At 36.7% G+C, this 19,052-nt stretch overlaps 2 protein-coding genes across 7 annotated transcripts in view; one reads left to right on the forward strand and one right to left on the reverse strand.

Moving 5' to 3' along the window:
• The window catches only part of ankrd10a (ankyrin repeat domain 10a), a 30,204-nt gene extending 20,316 nt beyond the window's left edge, over nt 1-9,888 (reverse strand). Inside the window, exons 1-2 of one of the 2 annotated variants that reach the window (XM_077232240.1) lie at nt 9,453-9,888; nt 6,555-6,707 (exon numbers count right to left, since the gene is read on the reverse strand). In XM_077232240.1, the coding sequence (XP_077088355.1) occupies nt 6,555-6,707; nt 9,453-9,650 (351 nt within the window). In that variant the 5' untranslated portion in view covers nt 9,651-9,888. The remainder of the gene's footprint in view (nt 1-6,554; nt 6,708-9,452) is intronic. The other variant, XM_077232241.1, reaches the window with a different exon arrangement.
• A 758-nt stretch (nt 9,889-10,646) lies between these two features.
• Nucleotides 10,647-19,052, forward strand: part of hsf2bp (heat shock transcription factor 2 binding protein) — a 47,596-nt gene continuing 39,190 nt past the window's right edge. For 2 of the 5 annotated variants that reach the window (XM_077232260.1, XM_077232259.1), the window contains exons 1-7: nt 10,647-10,833; nt 11,269-11,416; nt 12,398-12,501; nt 12,902-13,051; nt 13,205-13,346; nt 13,465-13,582; nt 13,953-14,056. In XM_077232260.1, coding sequence (XP_077088375.1) covers nt 10,783-10,833; nt 11,269-11,416; nt 12,398-12,501; nt 12,902-13,051; nt 13,205-13,346; nt 13,465-13,582; nt 13,953-14,056 — 817 coding nt within the window. In that variant the 5' untranslated portion in view covers nt 10,647-10,782. Of the gene's footprint in view, nt 10,834-11,268; nt 11,417-12,397; nt 12,502-12,901; nt 13,052-13,204; nt 13,347-13,464; nt 13,583-13,952; nt 14,057-16,702; nt 17,847-19,052 lie in introns of those variants that run through there. The other 3 variants (XM_077232258.1, XM_077232261.1, XM_077232262.1) reach the window with 3 other exon arrangements.

The raw sequence follows: 19,052 nt of genomic DNA on the forward strand, positions 1-19,052 counted from the left end.
GATGACGAGCGCGAGACGCCGAAATGGATGCCAATAAGATTCTGAATGGAAAGTTTACTTTTAAAAAGTTGCCAAATGGTTCCATTGACTAGACCAAAGTGATATGTGTGTTTTGTCGTTATGAACTGAGCTATCATCATCGCAGCACGTCCAGTCTGAAATACCACTTGATGATGGCCAAGCACACACACACACACCTAATGCGAATTCTCCGCCCCCTCGTCAATATCAGTACCTCGTCAGTATTTCTTTCACCCTTTTATTGATGGACAGTGTTACATTGTGTTACAAAGAAATTATTTGCTCCAAGTGAGAATGTTAGTGTGAAATTGAACACAGTATTGCCTATGTTGTTTTCAATTAAAAAAAATGTGCACAAAGAAAGCAATCCACTTTTTTCATGTTGATAAGAGCATTAAAATGAGAAAAAATAATGAACAAAGAGAAATCAAGAGAAATTTAGAATAGATAAAAATGTGCGATTAATCGCGAGTTAACTATGACATTAATGCGATTAATCGCGATTAAATATTTTAATCGTTTGACAGCACTAATATATATATATATATATATATATATATATATATATATATTATATTGTATTGTTTGCTCATAGTTCCATACATTACTTATTGTGTGGAGGTGTGGGGTCATGCAACTAATACAAATCCAATATATATGTTACAAAAGAAAGCAATAAGGATTGTAAAACGGGCTGACTATTATGAACCAACAAATATATTATTTATTAATTTACAAGTTTTAAAATTTGTTGATTTAGTTGACTTTTATACTGCACAGATCATATAAATTATATAAAAGATTATATAAAGTATATAATAATTCTCTTCCAAATTTTGTTCAGAGGCTTTTCAGAATGAGAGAAAGTCAGTAAACTAAGAGGAATGTATACATTTAAAAAGTAAGAGCAAGAACTAATACAAAAAATAGATGTATAAAAGTGGTAAACCTATGGAATAATTGTGATAACAAGGAATTAAAATTGTGTACTTCACTCTGTAAATTCAAGAAAACGTTTAAAAACAAGGTGATAAACAATTATATAACTCAATATGAATAATTTGTGTATGTCATACGTAAACTATTGAAATAATTTCTGATATGTGTACCTTTGTAATCATGTATGTACTTTTTGGAAATTGCCTTATGTAATTGTTTGTTTATTTTGAATGGATCAAATCCAGAGAGGATACACATATTTTTTTCTCTTTACTTTGGAAAATTATGTGTGAGGGCCGAAATTAAATTAGAAACAATCAATCAATCAATGTCACTCTGAAGAAGAGAATCTAACAGAACACTCAGCCAGTGAGTCATAAGGAAGACATTGAACTCTTCATCCTAACACAGCAGCTCCCCCAAAGGCGTTAGACTGAAGCACAGACAATAATTTGCTCCTAAATAACCCAGATAATACCACAAAAATGTAGCTCAAACCACACAATTACTGCAGAAACAGTAATACAACAGGGATTGCTCTCATTCACTTCCTCTTGAACAAACACAATAATAGAGGATGGACAGCTCCATCAGTCTCTGTGCATGTTTGTCTAGTAAAAACATATGTGATGTTAAGTGTAAATGTAACAATGTAAATGATACGATCTTTATTTGAAGAGTCAAGTTACTTTCAAAAGGTGGATTACTACATTTTGATTGTTATAACCATCAGTGTTTATATTCCTTTATCCAAGTACAAGTGATAATTGAAATACAGAAATAATGATACTGTGTGTGGTTGAAAAGATTTGTGAATATGTATTTATCATGAAAGTGTTCTCTCTGGGTCAGCGGCAGTTTTGAATGTTTTGCTGTGATCATACTTGTCAACGGTTCAACATACATAGCCAAATCAGTGTCATTTAGTAATAGGATCACTTGGGTGTTTGAATCAAGATCACAATCTTTTAATTATTAATCGTGCAGCTCTAATCAATTTCTAATGCAAAACACCTGAACCTATACTTAAGACTTCAGCATCACTTTCATATCAGTTGCAACTACGACTGTGGAGAAATAAAAATCTAAATGAAAACAAAATCCAAAAGAGCATGGGGGGACACAAACAAAATTTGAAAGACAAAACCCCTAATTCAACAGTCAAGACAGGACACATTCTGAAAGGTTTGTCAAAGTATGTTGGTATACTCAGGGGGCTTTCACATTGGCAGTTTAGTTCGGAACGGGGCACGGTTCGCATGAACAATCGCTAATGTGAACGCTGTCATGGGACCCGAGTGTGCACTGGGGTACCGAACCCGAGACTACCTGGAGGAGGTGGTCGGAGTTCGGTTGCTCCCGAACCGTGCTGCGGTTCGCATGTATGTGAAAGCAACACGGACTCGGGTGCGGCAGTGGCTCAGTGGTTCATGTAGGTTGTCTACAAACCGAAAGGTTGGTGGTTCAATCCCCGGTTCCACCTGACCAAGTGTCGAGGTCAGCGGCGCAGTAAAGGGGGGGTAAACGATGACGATTCTCGGGGCCCATGACTAAGAGGGGGCCCAGAGAAGCCCCCAATAAAATTGTGGTGCTAAAAAAATATATTTGATAGTAAAACTAATTAACTTTAAATTATTCTATTTGCTGTTTCCTGGTGTCAAAAAATGTATTTGTTTAGGAAACATAACAAGTCCGTGGGCCCCTCTCCCCCTCTCGATTATCTTAAAATGGTTCAGTCCGCCCAAATTGTATTCAGGCAACGTATTTTACGCTCTGATTGTGTGAGACGTAAGTTACACGCTAGGACAGATACGGCTTGAAGTCGTTCATTCTCGGATGCGGTGCCGCTAAGCGAAATGAGGTCTTGCGCACCGAACTTGTCACTTTTGCCGCGCGCGTGCGGACGCTATAAACTTTACTCCGTGTCAGCGCGCGCTCTGATCGGTAAAGGTGCACAGACCTCTCCCGAATCATCTCCAGCACTCAGCCTCCGCCTCCGTTTCCCTCGTAAGCTGATATTAGTATTTAAACATTCCTATGATAATTTTTTTTAAATGACACAGTCTCTTTCTCTCAGTCTCATACACACACATTCTCTTTCTCTCACACATATGTAGGCTAGTTATAAACTCTTTATACTTTTAATGATTAGTGCTTTATTTTTAAAGTTTGTGGTTAAGAATCGTGTAAAAAAATCGCTTATTTTGGGGATGGATTCCGGGAAATCTCCCTTATTTTCAATGTTGACAGCTATGGCGTACGCACGCTTTGCATAGACAGTAAAAGAAAGGACGCTTTGTAGATAGATAGTTTCAGACAAAAAACTTAGTCTCAACACATTTGAGCTGACAAACAGCAGCATATTTACAACAGTCTGAAACAGGTGTAGGCTGAAGCTCTTGCTTATACCCTTTTTTGAAAACCTCTCATATTTAAAAAATAAAAGTAATTATCATTATAATCTTGACAAACAAATCTAAACAGAATTGTTTTAAGTTCTACTAATTCTTTAAACTTTAAAGCCTTTAATTCAATAAAAAGGGAGTTTGTTGGCTCCCTATTGGTGGTTTTCTTTACTATTCGTATGGCTCTCTTTTGAAGCATAAATATTGGGTCAGTGTTTGTTTTATATGTATTTCCCCATACTTCCACACAATAAGTAATGTATGGAAGCACAAGGGAACAATACAAAGTATATAATGATTTTTCATTTAAGAGATCTTTAACTATATACAATATTGCGATTGAATTGATATCTTGTTCAGATATATGGGGCTTCCAATTTAAATTGTCTATAATCACTCCAAGAAATGTAATAGCTGACACCCTTTCTATTTCAACTTCATTAATCATTAATTTTCCTATTGTATTCGATAAACGATTACCAAATACAATAAATTTTGTTTTCCTTATATTTAATGTTAGTTTATTCGAATCAAACCAATTTTTTAGCAGTACCATTTCTTTTTCCATTGTATCCAGAAGTTGTTTCAGATTGTCACCAAAACAAAATAAGTTTGTATCATCTGCAAATAATATAAATTTAATACTTTGGAAACCTCACATATATCATTAATGTATAACAGAAAAAGCAATGGGCCCAGCACAGAGCCTTGGGGAACCCCACATGTTACCTGCACCAATTGTGACTTGCAATTATCTATTTTGACATATTGATGCCTTTTCTCTAAGTAATTACTTATCCAAGAGTGAGCTACCCCTCTTCTTAGATCTCTTAAGATCTAAAAATACCCCAACTGTGCATTGTTTATTTTCTATTGCGTTAGATATTTTTTCCACAAAATCTATTAATGCATGTGAGATTGTTCTATTAATTCTAAACCCATATTGTTGCTTGCTTAGTATATCGTATTTTATAACAAAATCATTTAATCTTATGTAAAATAAATTTTCCAATATTTTTGGAAAATTGTGAAAGCAAAGAAACGGGCCTATAGTTTGAAAAGGTATGTCTATCTCCAGTTTTATATATGGGTATAACTTTAGCTATTTTAATTTTTTTTAGGAAATATGCCATTTTGAAGAGACAAATTGCATATATGTACCAGGGGTTTCTCAACACACTCGATAATATGTTTTACTACAGACATATCCATGTCATTCCAGTCAGTTGACTTCTTATTTTTAAATGATCTGACAATATCAATTATTTCTTTTCCATCTGTTCCTCTTATAAAAATTGATTGCTTATTTACACTACCCGTTTCTCTTTCCGTTCTACTTTTCTTATCAATTCCTACAATCTCCCCAGCCAGACTACATGTACATGAGGCCCCAGGTCTCTACGGTAGCATTTTTCGACAAGTTAGCACGTTTCGACAGGGTGCAGCGGGTGCACGGCTTTGTATTACAGAGGACAAATTACGGGTGAGGACATGGAGTTCAATTGTCTGATTGACTTAAATATATGAGAATGATAGTCAAAATACCATAAAAGCGCATGATTTTATGTAAATTAATATGAAAAAAGTCTCAGCTGTGTTGGGGGCCCTGTCAAGATTCTTTTCATGGGGCCCAAAATCCTTAGCAGCGCCCCTGGTCGAGGTGTCCATGAGCAAGACACCTAACCCCAACTGCTCCCGACGAGCTGGGTGGCGCCTTGCATGGCTGACACCGCCGTCGGTGTATGAATGTGTGTATGAATGGGTGAATGTGAGGCAAATATGTAAAGCGCTTTGGTGGCCATTCGGTCTGTGAAAGCGCTATATAAATGCAGTCCATTTACCATTTAATTAAAACACATGTAAGGGATGAAGATTTACCTTGGAATACGAGCAGGAGTGAGTCTGCAGTGTATTCGCGCATAGTGCGTGTAATCAGGGCAACAAATTAATGGAAATCCACTGTCTCTTTAAAAGAGTCCATTTGAAAGCAGCGGAAAGACAGCTTATGCGACACACACGCACGCACTCACTAACTAACAGTGAGCAAAACATTTTTTTATTAACTGTTAAATATTAAAAAGTTCATATTCTCAATAGTTCAGTGCATTTAGTAGTTAACAGATACATCTTTTGACCTTAATGTATAGGTAAATGTTGAGATTAACATTAAATAAGATTAATACATGCTGTATAACTATTGTTCATTGTTAGTTCATGTTGACAAATGTAGTCAACTAATGTTAACAAACAAAAACTTGTAAAGTGTTACCGAAAATGACAATCTGTCATGCATGTCACCTTTTTTATCTGTCTACTTGTCATCATCTGTTGTTATGGGGTGAGTAACCTCTAATGCCCTTTAGGCTAATTCACAGACTACAGTGCTCAACCCTTGGGGAAAGACGTCACCATTCGAAGATCTTTCTATCAGAAAGAGGATCATCCCTAGCAATAGGATCAGTTTGGCAGAGATTTGTGCACCAGGACAACGGAGAGAGGATAGAGAAATTAAGGAACTGGAAGCAGGGATGTCAAGTTAGGCAACTGATAAGAGGACTTTGAGGCACTTCCTCAAAGATAAATGGTATGAAGGAAGACAGTTACTAATACTTCAACAATACCAATATTTTACCAAAACACTGAAATTGAAATTAGTTTTAATTTAGCTGAAAACCGCAAGTTTAGCTAATAATTAATTACTGCATATAATCATTTAAACTGCACACAACACAAGTCAGTTTTATATCAACATTTTAAATGTTATAATTGTTTCTACTCCAATTTGATCTTTAAATATAAAAAAATAAATGTGGCTATAACAAATTGTTTTCATTAAAGATTTATTCAAACATAAATTAATGAAGACAACTGGTTAAGTAAAAATATAATGAATATGCGATATAATGCATATATTTTCAAAATGCTCCTCTCTAAAGTTATTTTTCTCTAGCTAACCAATGACCTATGGACATTTACCAGAAGTAAATGTAACATTACATGACATACGGTTTACAAGCTGTTTGGTTTTGACATCTTTGGAAAAAAATGATATCTCCACAAATAATAAAATCTCAACTCAGTTATGTTCAAGTCACATATAGGACATCACAAATTCTGTATATTGTCAAACCAGTATAGTATAGTACTACCCTCATCATTAATGCCAGCTATTATTGTACATGGACCAACCTGTCTGTTTATTTCAGCCCCAGTGTGTAAGAGCCACAGCAGGCATTCGGGATTTCCTCCAAATGCAGCAATGTGAGCCGGGGTCTGGGCAAACTGTGTTGTCAGTGCATTAACTTCACATCCCACCTGCACCAGCCTTATAACACACTCCAGCTGTTTGTGACAGAAAAAAGTAAAAAAACAAAACAACAACAACAAACCTTTGAAATGACATTGAAATCACCATGCTTGTCAACACATGACCATCAATAATTCCAGAACATTTTATGTGATGAGGAGTGAGCTTTTAGCTCAAGCTGCAGTTTATATCATCAGACTTCACAGTGGTTAACAGTTAAATATTCTCATCTTTTTTAGAAGTGGCTGTTTAAAATAAACACACAAGTAAGCAGAGACATCTAGACAATATCTTACCTGACACTGATATTAACATTGTCAGTCTTCTCAGTTCCACGATTTGGTTCTATTTATTCATTTTATGATTCTATTTTTTCATCAGATACCATATTGAAATGAAAGTATGCGAAAGGTTGGTGTTCAAACGATAGCTCAGGTAGCTCAAACCACACACGAGGAGAAGCCTTAGTATAATACAATATCGGCAATCACGGACATTCACATGCGGACAGGATTAGATTTCTCAGAGGACCGTTGAGTTTGCCGAAAAACACTAGGTAATTTGCCCTGGATTTCTTTACTGAGGTTTTGTGAGAAAAGCGGAAACATGACAGATTCAGATAGATCAAAATCAAAGTATGCCTGTGAAACACAAATTTCTCTAACGCCCTTCCATGAAAACTAATCCCATCTGAATAGGGCTTCAGAAATCAAATAGTTTGAGCCAGACTGACTGCTGATCTCTCTGACTAGGTAATTGAAGCTCATGTTCTCTGCTCTGCTGTCAGAGACCAGCAGCTGTGTTGCAGTTTCAACACTGAACACCATGGTGTAAGGGAAAATTTACTTTATTATAGCCTACATGTAATTGTATATTAAGAATTACACAAAATGTTCAAATGTACCCGATATGCTTGTCTGACTCTGCAAATGTGTGCATCTTTCCCTTTAATTTTCTGACTGCATAAATCTTGATCATTTCCTATCTTTGGCCTTCCTTTTCTCTTTTTGCATTGTGTCTGTATGGGAAAAGTGTGTACTATGTGTATTTTCACATTAAGGTTTTGCTTAGTTTTAAGTTCAAGTTAATACATTGCTAATAACATTTATTTCACAATAATGTAAAGGGCGAATTCACATTGTAAAATACTTCTATCAGGTGTGTGGTGCGTCATTCACCTTGTTAATTCTTTGTAAATGTATCACCTATATGTTTCCTTTTCTGCATTCTGTATGAGATTTGGAGAGAAATGTAAAGGGCGAACTCACAACATAATTTACAATGGGGCAACTTATTATCCTGTTCTCCCTTCTTGACATTAATCAAACTCTCCAACACATGGAAAAATTGTGGAATAAGTGTTACCACCTTTGTTGGCAGTTTGAAACAGCTTCATGGCCAAAACATCTGTGAAATTATGCAAAATCAGCAGACGTTAGGAGCAGAAACACGTACTCCTCTCATCTAATAATTGGGAACTTAGAAAAAAGGGGGAGGGAGAGGATAAAGCGGCTAAAATGTATGGCAACACATCACTGGTAAATTACAGAGAATAGTAAAAAACTCTGAGGTGTACAGAAGTGTAGAATGATCATCACAAAAAAATAGAATTTTACTAAAGCTGAGGAATATGAGCCAGTGACAATTGTGTTGAAGTGTGGAGAACACGGCACATTTTACAGGACTGGTTCTTTGCTCAGAGGGTTTCTGTGGAAACTTCCATTAGGAATAATGCTAAAAATAGTTACACACCACTAAGGCTTTTCCTTTTTTCCATAATGAACGTTGGCATTGAAAAATAATGAGGTGATGTATTTGAAATAACATCAATATTAATTGTAGACATTTTCATCAGCACATAAGCAAAAGCCTTCTGCACTAACCCCAAACTGTCTATAACCTCATGTTACATAACATCATTGGCCTAAGAAGATCATGCAAACTGAAATCAATATCATCATAAAGTGTGAACTATTTAACAAGAAGCATAAGTTTATTGTGCATGCTTAATCATGTTTAAATCATGAACTAAAACGCATGGCATCGAACTCTTAAAAATAAAAAAGATAAATCCATAAAAAAGGGACAACAATAAAACAACTCGTAAAAAAAAACGTTTGGATTTCAAATTTGTGTTTTTGGCGCGTTATGTTTTATTCGTCTTCGCTCAGCCAATGAATGAATCAGTGAGCTCGCGCCTGTGCGTACTGGCGCTTGATGTAGCAGCCTTCCTGGCTACTGGCCATGCAAGTTGATTGTCAAAGTAATGTGATCCAGAAACAAAGAAACAACCAGTAATGTCTATACGCGGCTTGATTTCTTCTACTCAACATAACAAGCCAGGTTTACCCGTAACAACATACTCGTTACACCCTTTAGATAGACAACACTGCCACTGACGCTGTAGTCTGCTTCTTCTCAGATAGAAATCATAATGCTCTCTCACTCGCAGTTCAAACATGTATTAAGTGATTAATCTCTGCTCATACCCAGCATGCGAGTTTGCACGCAGCGGCTAAGAATATGACCTGTTTTCTGCCGATGACCTTATTGTCCATGCAATACGGCCATTTCTTATTGATGAGATTTGTTAACATATCTTGAGTTTTGTTTGTATAATGCACATGTTGTGGTCCAGTTCTTGATGACAGCACGCCTGACTAATGATGTTACATCCTCGTTATTCCCTAACATCGCGTATCCGGAAGCCACTGTAACGTTACTTGGAAAATAACTGCATTAGAAGACATACATCTATGAGGTTAATGTTTTTCTGTTACCTTCCCGAAGTGTGCTGCCCAATGAATGGGGGTCCAGCCGTAAAACGAGTCTTCGGCAACCAGGTCCGCCTGGTTAGTGGAGTCCTGAAGCAACGAGCAGAGAACGCCGACGTCTCCATCCCTGCATGCGCGGTGAAGCGGGTAACGTATGTTCAGCACCTCGTCGTTGGAGAAACCGGGCTCCAGCTCTACAGACATGCTCCAGCAATTCTGCTGTAACGCGGAAAAGCCGAATTATTCAGCTTATGAACGCCCTAGGGGTGAGCAAGGCGCTGTGCTCAGATAGCAGCACCGTTCACTACACACTACACACACAAAGGAGGCAGTGAGACTGAACTGCGAGCCGTGCGAGGGAACAACGGCGCTCACTCTATCAAAAAGTATCTTGAGTGGCTGTTTGAAAATCCCGTGCTGGATTTCTTCTGGGGCTGGGGATCAGGTTGAATCAGGTCCCAGACAACGTAATGACGTATGGAAAAACCCGTCATGGATTCTCACTAGGCGTGTTCAGGTTCTTTTTTTTGTAAATCATGGTTTGAATTTTGAAACCAAAATACGCGTTTCACAGAACATTGAATGCATGGTGGTTATAATTATTATTAATTAATATATTAATGCGAGGCTGACTAAATGTAAACTCAATAGTGTGCTTTATATGTGGTAACATCTAAAGATGGTTGCATGCAAGTCATAATATAATTTAATCTGAGTATATGAATAAATCCTAACCGTTGCAGGTTACAAGACAGAGTTATGATTAAACTTGTTGATCCAGGAAAACCTTGTAGCCTACTTGGTTAAAACAAAAAGGTGAATGTGATTAAAGTTTATGTCAAGTTTATAACCAGGTTTACATGCTTTTACATCAGTATTATTCAGCATGTGAAAAAATAACACAACAAGTTCGGAAATATACCTTTATGTGTCGGTAGTTTACTAAATGCACTACACGACAGAGATATAAAGGAACACTACACCTGTCATTTCTCTTTGATTTTAGGGATAAGAGATAGGTTCAGGAGAGGTGAATGTGTTAGAACGAAGGATATTTTTGGACGGGAATGTTGTTCAAAATATGTTGATCCGGGAACATGTCTTGGTAAAATTACGGTGACCGATTTTTACTCTGTCCCTCTGGCATCCATCCACATAAAAAACTTCCCGGAGGCGCCCCTAGTCTGTTCTCGGTTTGGGGGATGGGTTACAGCAGGGAGATGACCTGTTTTGCGCCGAACAGTGGAGGGCGCTAAAGACATCGTTTAAACATTTTAATAGGTCAGAGGTCTTTCGTCCAAATCCAGAGGTCTTTATCAAATGTGCACTTTTTGAAATGAAAACAACCAGTACAGTTAATGTTTCGTCTCTGTCATCAGCAGGAGAGGTAACTTTACCATTTTTACCAGTTCAAGTTTGTTGTTGAGAAATTAGTTCAGTTAAGTGGATGAAAGCTTTTAGTGTTTAGCAAGCTAAGCTAAAATGTTTGTTTGATATTTCTATAACCCTGTAACCATATCAAGACTTTTCAAATAGACTTTCTCACCTCAAAGGCGTTCTAATAGTTTTCCAAGACCAACTCTCGATAGGGACGTTTTAAACTAGGATAAGTTAGTTGTATCAAGACTAACGCAACCACCAGCATTACCACAAGATGTCATTGTTCCACCACTAACACACGTTCAATAATGCACAATATACTTCAGGGGAAATTTTGTACCGTACATACAGCGGATTGCCCTGTCCAATGTTAGACTTAGACTTACACTGTAACTTTTGCCTACCTCTAATAGTAAACAAAAATTATCCTGTGTGTTTAAAGGATGTGGGATCAGATTGCTTCGTTCGAGTCAGAAAGCAAGACTTGGAGAAACTGGAGGCAGAAGTCAGAACACTACGAGAGTTTATGCCAAAAGTAATCAATAGTGACTTTATTGATACTATCCATAAAGGACGGTCTCTGGACGCATGTAAGCAAAAACTATTTTATAGTAATAGCGCACAGTTATGACACAAAAGAATATGGACTAATATGAAAACAATATGTGCTTTGTACATGCTATAGACATCGATAGTATAGATAAAGCTGAACTTAAGATTTTAATTCAGGAGCTGGAATTTGAATTAAACTTGCCACACCTCACAGGAAGTTAAATTGAAATTTGAATTGGAATAACAGGAAGGGGAATCTACTGCAATTTAAAAGAAACCAACTCGGTTAATGCATTCTGAAAAATTAAAGCATTTTTCCACTATACAGGTCCTTCTCAAAAAATTAGCATATTGTGATAAAGTTCATTATTTTCCATTATTTTCCACGGCACCTGTAAAATATATGAAAGTTTAATTTTTACCATTACATTATTGAAAATAATGAACTTTATCACAATATGCTAATTTTTTGAGAAGGACCTGTACATCTCATTCAGAGCAGTGCCATTACATGTATGAAAGCTAGGCTGTTTCCAATGGCATCCGCTGTAAAAAGCTCCTAGATCACTTATAATTTTCCACAGCTCATGTCTGGAATTTTTCTTTTTGTCTACTGACATTTTGTCAGCAGAACAATTCAAAAACACATTAAATGACAGTACAATCCACTGAAAATCCCTCACAGTATTTCATTCCCATTAACAACGCTGCTGTGAATAAGGTCAATGGTTTTCAAAAGTTACAGTACTTGTACAATATTTGTCACTTGTTCAATATACAGTAGGTTGTTCAAAACATAGCTTGAAGCCCAACAATCAAAGTTTGTCTTTGCAAAGGCAAACTCTTCTAGTTAACAGTTCCAGTTATTCCGTTCATGTCTACTACTTGCATTCAAATTCAAATAGCAATTTAGCATCCTGTTCCCTAGATCAATTTAATTTGTAACAATACTAAATGGTGAATCTTAATTTGTTAATTCTGACTGTTGACTTATTAAAAAATTCTTGATTGTTATATAGTTAAAGAACGCAATGACCGTGAGCAGCAGCAACAGAGAGACGATTGTCTGCACATCCATTCCAGACTAGATGCTGCACTGAGCGACTGTCAAAGAGAGAAACAGGTATCAAAATAGAGGAGTAAAGAAAATGATGAGACATCGGAAGATTCTTAGAAAGCATCTGCTCAAATTATTTAAAATAAGACAAAATAAGCTTTAAAATAAGTATAAACAAAAAATTATTTTTTACATATGAACAATTGGAATTGGAAACCCTAACCAATATCCTTGTCAAGCTCTAAAATATCTTATCAGGTAGAAATTGCTGAAGTTTAGTTCAATTATTTTTATTATTTTTATTTAATCATATTAATATACACATTTTAATATATTAATTTGTTATATATTGCCAAAAGTTTAAAAATTTACCAGAAATATTTTTGGGACCTTTGATTATTATCTTTGACAATGAAGGGCCTTGGAGTCAAGAAGGTTGTTATGTAAGTAACTCTTACATTTGTAGGAGAAGCTGGTTCTAAAGCAGCAGTTATGGGAGTGCAGAGAGCAGCTGCAGCAACAGAAAGACTTTTGCACTGAGCTGGGCTCTGCGTCTTGCACCCTGCTCTGGAGTGCATCTCAAAGGGAGGAAGCGATCAAAGACATATTGGCTGATGTAAGTTTGTACCATTTTTAGAATGGACACTATTAAGCGGTGACTTCCATTTTAAGTGAAACCTGGGTTGTTTAAAAAAAAGAAAAAGAAAAGATAATACATTTGTTTTGCCTCAACCGAGTAGGTTTACTCTGTATACACGTGTGTCCACAGGGTAAACTGGAGCCCTTCCTGAGCATAGCAGGTCAAACCTTGGAGTCGTTCATCAAGTTTCTGGATGACGATGCAAATCCACAACAGAGTTACAACTCGCATGAGCATCATTTCGTTCTGGCGCTGGCTGGCGTTGTTACCAGTGAGGGCACTGAGTTTGTTTTATATACTAGTTCCATCTAACGGTCATGACTTATTTATATATTATTACCATCTCAAGAACATGTGAAATGGTCATTTCATCTATTCACTTGTTTTAGATGTAGCTGCTGTGTCTTCTGGACGAGACTTCCTGTCCTCTTCTGCCCACATCCTATTGGGTACTCTGATGCGGCTACTGGGACTAATGAAACCAGGAGTATTTCCAAAACTCAAAGTGTATGTCACAACTTAAAAGTACACATCTGAAAATGACTGATATTTGTGATTTAAATGATTTATTTGTGAAAATAATAAACAAGATGTGGACTTTTCAGGGTGTAGGGAAAATATGTAAAACAATTTTTTTTTTTACATAATGGTTAAACCACATGACATTTTTTGAGTCATGAATAAAATGTTTTATCTAGATTTTTAAAAGATTTTTCCTTTTACCCGTGGACACTTATGTGATTGACCCAATATGCAGTCTTACTTTCACATGCAGGTTTTTTTAGAAGAAATTGAGTTGTTATTGTATATAATGGTTATTGTAAGTTGATGTATGTGCTTCTTTCTGAAGTATGTAACTTTATATTTTTGTTTGCAGATTGATGCTAATGGCTTTATATAACATCACTATCAGTGTGAACGGACTGAAGCTTATAAGTGAGAGTCCTGGACTTCTACCTCTTCTGTGCACGCTTCTGGAAGGTGTGTATGTATGTTTGTGAGTTTCTGAGAGAGGTTCTCAAAGCTTTAGAGTTCATATAATCCCAGTCAGACGGCATCACAATGTTGTTCATGTAGAGCAGGGTTTCCCAAATGGGTGTTTGCGAGGGAAGTGCAAGTGCAGAGTTGACAAAATAAATAAATGCACAATTAGTCAAAATAAAACTGAAATCAAGATATCCCTTAGTGTGTTATCAGATCAAATGCTGTGATTTAATTAAATAATCATATTGTCTGTTGACTTGCACATATGCAGCTTACAGTGTTTACAACATCAGAGCACATTGTCTTCTCACAAACGGTATCTCTGTATGTAAAATGAGTTTAACGTGCATTTTGGCAAAGCGATGTGTGCTAAGTTCACTTTATTTACACATCTCCACAATTTGTTTGGATGGAACAACATTTCACCAGTCGTCCGCCAAAATAAAAGCTTGCGGATTTGAACTTTTAAAAGTGAAGAATTTAAGACATAAATACTTGTATATTACTATTGTAACTTGCAGTTTCAAATAAAATAATCATGAGGTCTATAATTATGTATTTTATTTTATAAGTTAATTGTAATTTATAACAGTAATAAACTGTATATCTTAATTTTTATCATTAAAATAGTAATAATAGCAAGCCTTATACGTACCACCCTATATATAAATAATTAACACTTACTAAAAAAAACTTGCATGTCATATGACCTTTAACCAAAAACAGAGAACCATAAACATGCAAAATGTGATGTTCAATTATTGAAATATTAACTTAAAATCGCAGTGGCTACTTCAAGTAAATGCACTACTGGGCTTTTCACATTGCGCTTTAACTGGTTATCGTTTATCGTCGTTCTAAACACCGCTTTTAACCCCGGGTAAAGGAGCATTTCACACTTGTAATTTAGATGCGGGGTTAATACCGCTTTTCACCCGGGGTTATGAAACCCTGCACCTGCACAATGTGTAATATGTGGACGCTCAATGGTATAGCCTTTATGTAAACATGCCACGTGCTGCGTTTGTCCATTCAACACTGACACCAGAAATAAGGACTTTAACCTGGGGTTTAGGAATGTGCAGTGTAAAATGGCAGCTTATGAATACCCAGGATTCCGTTTAGGATTCCGTACCGGGGTTTAGAATGACCCAGGATTATCTATTTCAAGTGTGAAAAGCCCTTATATGGACAAAAGTATTAATACTTGAATTCAGGTGTTTCAATCAGATCCATTGCTGCCACAGGTGTATAAAATCAAGCACCTTGCCATGCAGTCTGCATTTACAAACATTTGTAAACATTAGAAAAAAATGGGTCGTTCTGAAGAGCTCAATGAATTCAAGCGTGGTACCTAGATAGGATGCCACCTTTGCAATAAGTCAGTTTGTGGAAGCGTTTAGGAACAGCATTAACTCAACGAAGCAGAAGACCACATAAAGTCACAAAGTAGGGTCACAGCGTGCTGAGGCACATGGTGTATAAAAGTCGCCAACACCCTGCTGATTCCATAGCTGAAGAGTTCCAAACTTCCACTGGGATTAATATCAGCACAAAAACTGTGCGGCGGGAGCTTTATAGAATGGGTTTCCGTGGCTGGGTAGCCTCACTTGACTGATGCATGCACCAAGTACAATGCCAAGCGTCGGATGGAGTGGTGTAAAGCAAATAGCCACTGGACTCTTGAAGCAGTGGAAATGTGTTCTGTGAAGTGATTAATCACACTTCTCTATTTCTGTCTGATGGACGAGTCTGGCTTTTGCGGATACCAGGAGAACATTACCTGCCTGACTGCATTGTGTCAAAAAATAAAAAAGTTTGATGGAGGAGGGATAATAGAATGTGGCTGGTTTTCATGGATTGGGCTTGGCTCCTTACTTCCAGTAAAGGGAAAACTTAATGCTTCAGCATACGAAGACATTTTGGACAATGCTATGCTTCCAACTTTGTGGTAACAAATTGGGTAGGTCCTTTTGTATTCCAGCATGACTGTGACCCAGTGCACAAAGCAAGGTCCATAAAGACATGGTTGGATGAGTTTGGTGTTGAAGAAATTAACTGGAGAAGCACAGAGCCCTGACCTCAACCCCATCTTTGGGATGAACTGGAATAGGGCTGCACGATATTGAGGAAAAATGCAATAACTCATTAAATGATGCAATATTCGATACGATAATGCTTAAAGTGTGTAAAATAAACTTAAATTATTTTAAAAATATATTTAAAAAATATTTACATTCTTTTTTTGACAAGAAACATCCCTACAACTTCTGAAAGTGAGCAGCAGTTTTTTACTTACTGTGAGCCAGGCCTTCTCGTCCAACATCAATCCCTGACCTCACAAATGAATTGGTAAAAATTCCTACAGAAACACTCCAAAATCTTGTGGAAAGCCTTTCCAAAAGAGTGGAAGCTGTTATAGCTGTAAAACACATATTAATGTCTATGTGATTAGAATGCAATGTCCTTAAATGCCTGTCGGTCTAAAGGTGAGGTGTCCCAATACTTTTGTCCATATAGTGTATTTTACATCTAAGGGGTTCAAGCTGACAAAAAAGTTTGGGAACCCCTGGTGTAGTGGATTACAGGCATCTGTCTAACCCCATGACAAACAAAGAAACACACTCTCTCCCTCTCCCACAGACCCTGACCCAGAAGTTTGCCTGCAGTCATTGAGGCTCCTTCAATCTTTACTGCTAGAGAGAGATGTCATGTCACAGCTGACCACTGATTTTCTCAGCTCTTTCCCACTCAATCGTATCCACCATCTAGCTTCAAGCCGTCACCCCAGTCTCAAACAAACAGCCCAGGAAACACTGGAAGATCTGGCTAGCTTTACCAATACTAAAGTTGCAGAGAAGGAGCAATGACGCCCAGGCTTTCCTACTCACTTAAAAATGAGAGGTCTAGGTTTGATCTTGGTCCACCAAACCACATACTAGTTCTGAGACTTGGCCATGTTACAGGCATAATCATCTAAAGAAACCTAAGAAGAGAGTTCCAATTGTAAGTAATGCTAAAGCAAGTGCTAACCTTTTTTGTTTTTTCACACACAAAAAAATTCTTCATAGTTTTTTTACTGTGGCCCTGGAGATGTGTAAAAATATTTTTTTGTGACGTAAATACTGATCACCACTATAGATAGATGTGGATGTCTTTTATAAAATGACAGAGATGCTGTACCACATGCTGTACCACATTCTTACATACTCTGTGTGCCCTTTACATCACTTTATACAATGATTATCATCAAATATATATGTGTGCTGCCCTTTCTAGCACACCCACAACAGCAGCCTTCTCTGTTGTCCAACATACATGGAATTCTAAACTTAGTATCACTGTAAGGACCGCAGCAGAATAATCAGCAGATAGGAATTAAACTTCACAGAACCAATTGAACTACGGCCCTTTGGAAATCAACAGCAAAATTGTTAGACATAATGGTGCCCAGTCTATCTAAAAAGTTAAATTCAGAGCTTTTTAAGGTTGCACTTTCATTTGATGTTTTTTTCCCTAATTGTTTGACTAATAGAATGTTCTCGTTTTGATTTATTGCTTTGATTGTGGTCTTTCTCCTTTTCCTTTTCCACTGTTCATATGTATATTTATTTTGCAATGTTATGATTCAGGTTATACAATTAAAAGGTTTCACAAGTTTTTTTTTAATTTTTATTATTATTCTGATGATTTGCTCTGCAGTAAAAGTGTTTGTCAGTGAAGCATATTAGTAAGATGTCCATCTCAGAGAAATGCAACAAAAAAGACTCTTAGCCAGGATTCACAATGTCTTTTTCTCTTTCTTTATTACATTCTCACAACCCACAATGTGTATTGCTTTTATAAATTACATAGTCCTGTTGTTGAATGGCAGATAATGATAATGGAAAGAGGAAATGAAGTCATTTGATAATAATGAAAGCTGACGTCAGTCAGCTAATCCGGCAAAAACATGAGGACTGCATCCGAGAGCATACTTCTCTACTATCAAAACGGTGTGACCGAAGTATGTCCGAATTCATAGGCTGCAATTTCTTGAGTAGGTGCTTATATTGAATATCGTATGCACACCTCAAAGTCTCACTGGATGCAGAAGGTCGTCCTGGTACTTGTTGCCTATTCTTTCTTATGAGTTCTCTTATCAAATTTCTGTATTATACATTTTTCATGGCTTGTACCTTGGAACTTATTTCATGGTTTGCGTTCTCGAGCCACCAGGCACTGTTTTGTGCAAATGAACAGCCGGATCGCATTAAGTGTTTTCTGTTAGAACGGTGACGTTTTAGCGGCCCCTAAGTTAATAACTAATGATCGTTGCGACCGAATTGAATCAATCAAAACTAACTTTAGCTAGACAATAACTTTATTCTAGAGCTGCTGTAAAGCCAAAACAATCTTTGTTACTTTAGTTTCCTATTATCACTGGAAAGCTGCTTCGAAACAATATTGTTAAAAGTGCTATATAAATGAAGGTGACGACTTGACTTATGAGTACAATTCGGATATACTTTTGTCACATACTGTTGTTCACCTACTTAGAAAGTATTTGTGAATGGGAGAGGACAGGTACATACAGACCAAAATTAAAGGCAAAGATCAAAAATGATCTCTGTCTGAATGCATGGACAATATGTCTTGATTATTACTTAAAATGACCTTATCACGTCACTCAAAAAACGTTGATTCAAAGGATAAAAAAACATCTTAATGTCTATATGATGTTTCATGTTGTAAACAGTGGCTGTATAGTCAATTCATAATGAAGTGTAAGTCCATTAGCAGTCTTTTCCTAAAAAATATTAGTGTGTACAGTAGTCACTGTGTATAGGACTATGTGGTAGTGTGGTAGATGAGACAATAACCAAATCATGAGATAAAAGCCCTTGTCAGCGAAAGTTGGAAGAGAAAGCTCCTTTCGTTGACGTATGTATTCTGCATTTGTCATGCAAATTCATGTCTCGTTGGTCTCTTTTGTCATTTTATGATGTAATGG

This window comes from Siphateles boraxobius, unplaced genomic scaffold (genome assembly GCF_051911475.1).
Source record: "Siphateles boraxobius isolate OS27281-9 unplaced genomic scaffold, OSU_SipBor_1 17, whole genome shotgun sequence".
Taxonomy (NCBI): Eukaryota; Metazoa; Chordata; class Actinopteri; order Cypriniformes; family Leuciscidae; genus Siphateles; species Siphateles boraxobius.